At 33.7% G+C, this 3,832-nt stretch overlaps 1 protein-coding gene across 1 annotated transcript; it reads right to left on the bottom strand.

The window, feature by feature from the left end:
* Positions 1–1,717: 1,717 nt before the first annotated feature.
* LOC104084441 (serpin-ZX-like) lies at positions 1,718–3,617 on the bottom strand. Its single transcript, XM_009588284.4, has 2 exons — positions 3,056–3,617; positions 1,718–2,592 (listed from the first exon to the last, which is right to left on the bottom strand). The coding sequence occupies exons 1-2, from the start codon at positions 3,536–3,538 to the stop codon at positions 1,807–1,809; spliced, it is 1,269 nt and encodes a 422-aa protein (XP_009586579.1). The 5' UTR covers positions 3,539–3,617; the 3' UTR covers positions 1,718–1,806.
* Positions 3,618–3,832: the final 215 nt, after the last annotated feature.

Below are 3,832 nucleotides of genomic sequence, written 5' to 3' on the forward strand. Positions count from 1 at the left end.
CTCTGTTGTTATGAAAGCCTTGGTCCTTTTTGCATTACCAACTTGTCTATTGCAGGTAGTGAGTGAGCAGCAGTCCCCATCATTGATTTATAGAAATCAACAATCTCCACTCTTATAGCTTCCGGATCAGTTAGTCTATAACCTGCAACTGAATGTAGTTCCTGGATATGCTTCCTGTGGACCCTTTCCTTTATCACAGCTGTAAAATACCTTGTATTAGAGTCACCTAATTTTATCCATTTAGCTCTAGCTTTTTGTCTTAAGGCTCCTTCTTCTAGCATATCCCATTTTTCTAGGCTTTGGGTAAGATTTTTCTCCTTCTCAGTCAGCTCATCAGTACAACCAGCATTAATGTTCTTTTGAACTATGAGAAGCTCATTCCTAGCAGTGTCAATCTTCTGTCTAATGAATTTAAACTCTTCAATATTAAGTTTCCTGAGTAATGGTCTGAGTTTCTTCAATTTCACCCAGATGTCCTGCATTGTCCACCCGTACACTCTTTGGCTCCAAACTTGTTGTACAATACTTAGGAATGTTTCATGTTCAGCCTATACATTGAAAAACTTAAAAGGAATTCTCCTTCTGCCCTGGTCTACTGTGAGATTCAAGCTCATAGAAGCATGATCAGATATGAAAGGAACATCATATACAGTAGTGATGTGTCCCCATTGCATATTATTTTTCATATTAGCTTTTAGTCATGATATTAAATTAAGGTTAAATATTTTATGAAAACAAAAAGTTCAAGCTAATTACTTTGTTTTAACCTTTTTATAACATAGTAAATGATATTTAGCAAGTTGTGATAGCATAACACTTAATATTGAGTTTGCATTTTACTAATTGATCTTGCATTTTTTAGCCTTCAATAATATAATAATATATATATATATATATACACACACACACACACTTCATACACATGCTTTAATAATACTTATGTAATTTTTAAAAAATATGTACTATAAGATGTAATATACACGTGCACCGCACGTACCCTAAAACTAGTTATCTTGGTTTAAAAAAAGAACTTTTGCTTTTTAAATTAGTGCTCTTGCTAGTTTGTCACACAACTACTACTTCATTAGTTTGTCACAAATATTATGTAATTTTATCCATTAAAACTTAGATATGAGAATAATATTTACTATTGTATCAAGTAAGTTTGTCCATTAAAATTAATTATGCGAAAAAATCATCTGCTATTATTATTATTTTTAGCTCCGTTAGAATTTAAACTCTCTTGGGAATTTGACGCTTTGTTTTTCAACACAGTTTTTTGGTACTCTTGGATTCTATCTGAGTCTCCTAAAAGAAATTGTTTTGCAGTGAATTGACAATTAAAGTAAAAATAGTTAAATTCAATCGAATTAAATTTTGATTCTACGATGAGTTTATGAAGGTAGTTGTTGGAGACAAGAAAAAGTTACAAAGTTTCTGATTTTTCTTTTATTTTTTCTCAAAGGAAAAAAATTACGTACTAACCAGAAGAAGTTTCTATACCATCATGATAATTTTTTTTTTTTTTTTTTTTTTTTTGCTTTTTGATTTGTTTTTCCTGTTATGCAATATATGTTTTATGTACATTCTTATTCTTTGAATAAAGATTAATCTCAGCCCTCAAACGGAAGTTTTTCAGTTCATTTTTTCCGAATTAACTTGTATACAGCGCATAGCATGACAAATACTGATATACTAAGTATAACAAGTGACGAAATTAAAGAACTTGAACTTGCATTATAAACAAACTGAGACACAACTTGTGTCTTTGCCATAAATTGAAAGCACTAACATCTATGTAACTAACTAAAATTGATTAAGAGGATTCAACACAGTCCCTATGAACAAAACAACACCAGTAGCATCATCTTTCACAAGGAACAAGAAGGGATGATCAGCAACAAAATCTATCGTCTCCTCTTTAATCATCATCCTTGAGCACCCTAATAACATTGTAGCGGCAGTAACAGCTGCAGCTTCTGTACCTTCCTCATTAACTTCAATAAACGACTTGTGAAAAACTTTTGTTACAAACAGAGGGTAAATATCGTCTACTATCTCAGCGAGACCATCACCATAGAAAGGATGTGTGAGACCAAGTCCTGTTAGAAGGTTCGAAGCTTCAAACCCAAAAGTTATTTTGAATTTGGGGATAAGAAACTTGCGCACTCTAACTTTTTCTAATGGAATATGTCGATTTAAGAATCCAGGTTCTGAACTAATTTTCTCCAGTAAAGCTGGTAATCCGACACGGGCATTTGGGAGATATATATACATGCTGAGACATCGCATGTCCTCGCCCTGTTTATAAGGACGCTTTAGCACTTTAAAACCATTAAAGGCCTTTACGTATTGCCATTTTCGGCTGGTCATGAAAGGTGCTTGAACTGATCCTCCATTGAGGAGATGAAACTCCTCGTCTTTTGTATCTGAAGCATTTAACTTCTCATTCCATACTCCTTTGAAATATAATGCATTGGCTAAGATGAGGACTGTATCGCTTTTGACTGAATCTTGAGGAAGAATCTCCTCGATTAGACCATATGTTTCCTCTTTAGCCCACTTATTGACTTCATTACGAACCTCTTCAGCCTTAATAAAATCAGAGATCATAAAATCAGCAGGCTAATATAGTTGGAATTTAAAGAAAAAAATATATTCTATATGCACATTATAGAAGTGGGCTATATTGTTGTTACATGTCGTTTCATAACGTATCGTATTGTACTGTTTGATGAATATTCCATGTCTACGGACATGCTCATCAACATATATATGCAAAAGGATTTTATCAAAATTTTGTTTTAAACATTACATCAAGTAAATCCAAACGCTGTGTTACCAAAGTTACTACCAATATTTGCATTGAAGTGATACATGAACCGAAGGGTAAAAAGATATTTTGCCACTAATTTTGATATATATATATAACACTTTATGCACTTCATGAATATGAAATCGTAATACTATGTGAAAGGGGAATTCTTAATTTACAGCTGACATTTAGGTAGTGATTTGATTACACGAACAATTTATTGCAATAAATAAAACATACCTTGTTCTGAAAATCAACAGAATTGGAAGCAGCCTTATAAACATTGTCCATAATCTGTTTGAAAGAATGCTTAAAAGACAGAGATTGGTCAATCCAAGCCCCATTAGCAACAGACAAACGAGGACCTCCCATAGGGCTGCCATCGACAAGGGAATTAGAGACGATCCAAGAATAAAGAGAATTAACTTCTTCAATGGAGTTGAGCTTGAGGAAAGACAACAGTTGGTCCAAGGTCGGGCCTTTGGAGCCAGCAGCAATTAGGGCCAGAACTAATTGAATGGAGAGCGGTGAAAATACCATGTTTGCGTTTTTGGACTCGTTGTCTTCTTTAAACTTGCTGAAGAATAGGTGTTTAGCAAGAATCAAAGAAACGTCACTCTGCTTTTGAATTGAGTTCCACAGATCCATACTACAAACAGATTTGTCCATTAATAAAGGGGATCTGATCGAGTTCATACTCTGAAAATAAGAAGGGAAATCCATATTGGAGAAGATGGCTATATTTCTGATGAGTGACAACTTGAGATTGGAGACTCTCGTTATATATATAGAGGTTAAGTTGTTAGCCTACTCTATTAAGGTTTGCGTTCATTCCGTGTTTCTGATTATAATAGGAGACTTACGTTACCATGATTAATTTTTCTTACTCTAATTAAAAGAGTTATGTGTTAATTGCGTTTACCAGACGCAGCCTTGATTAATTGCCGCCTCTGAATTTCCCGTCTTAATTGTTTTTTCATGGAATTATAATTTTCATGGTTTAATTCATGTTATTGC

This window comes from Nicotiana tomentosiformis, chromosome 4 (genome assembly GCF_000390325.3).
Source record: "Nicotiana tomentosiformis chromosome 4, ASM39032v3, whole genome shotgun sequence".
NCBI lineage: Eukaryota > Viridiplantae > Streptophyta > Magnoliopsida > Solanales > Solanaceae > Nicotiana > Nicotiana tomentosiformis.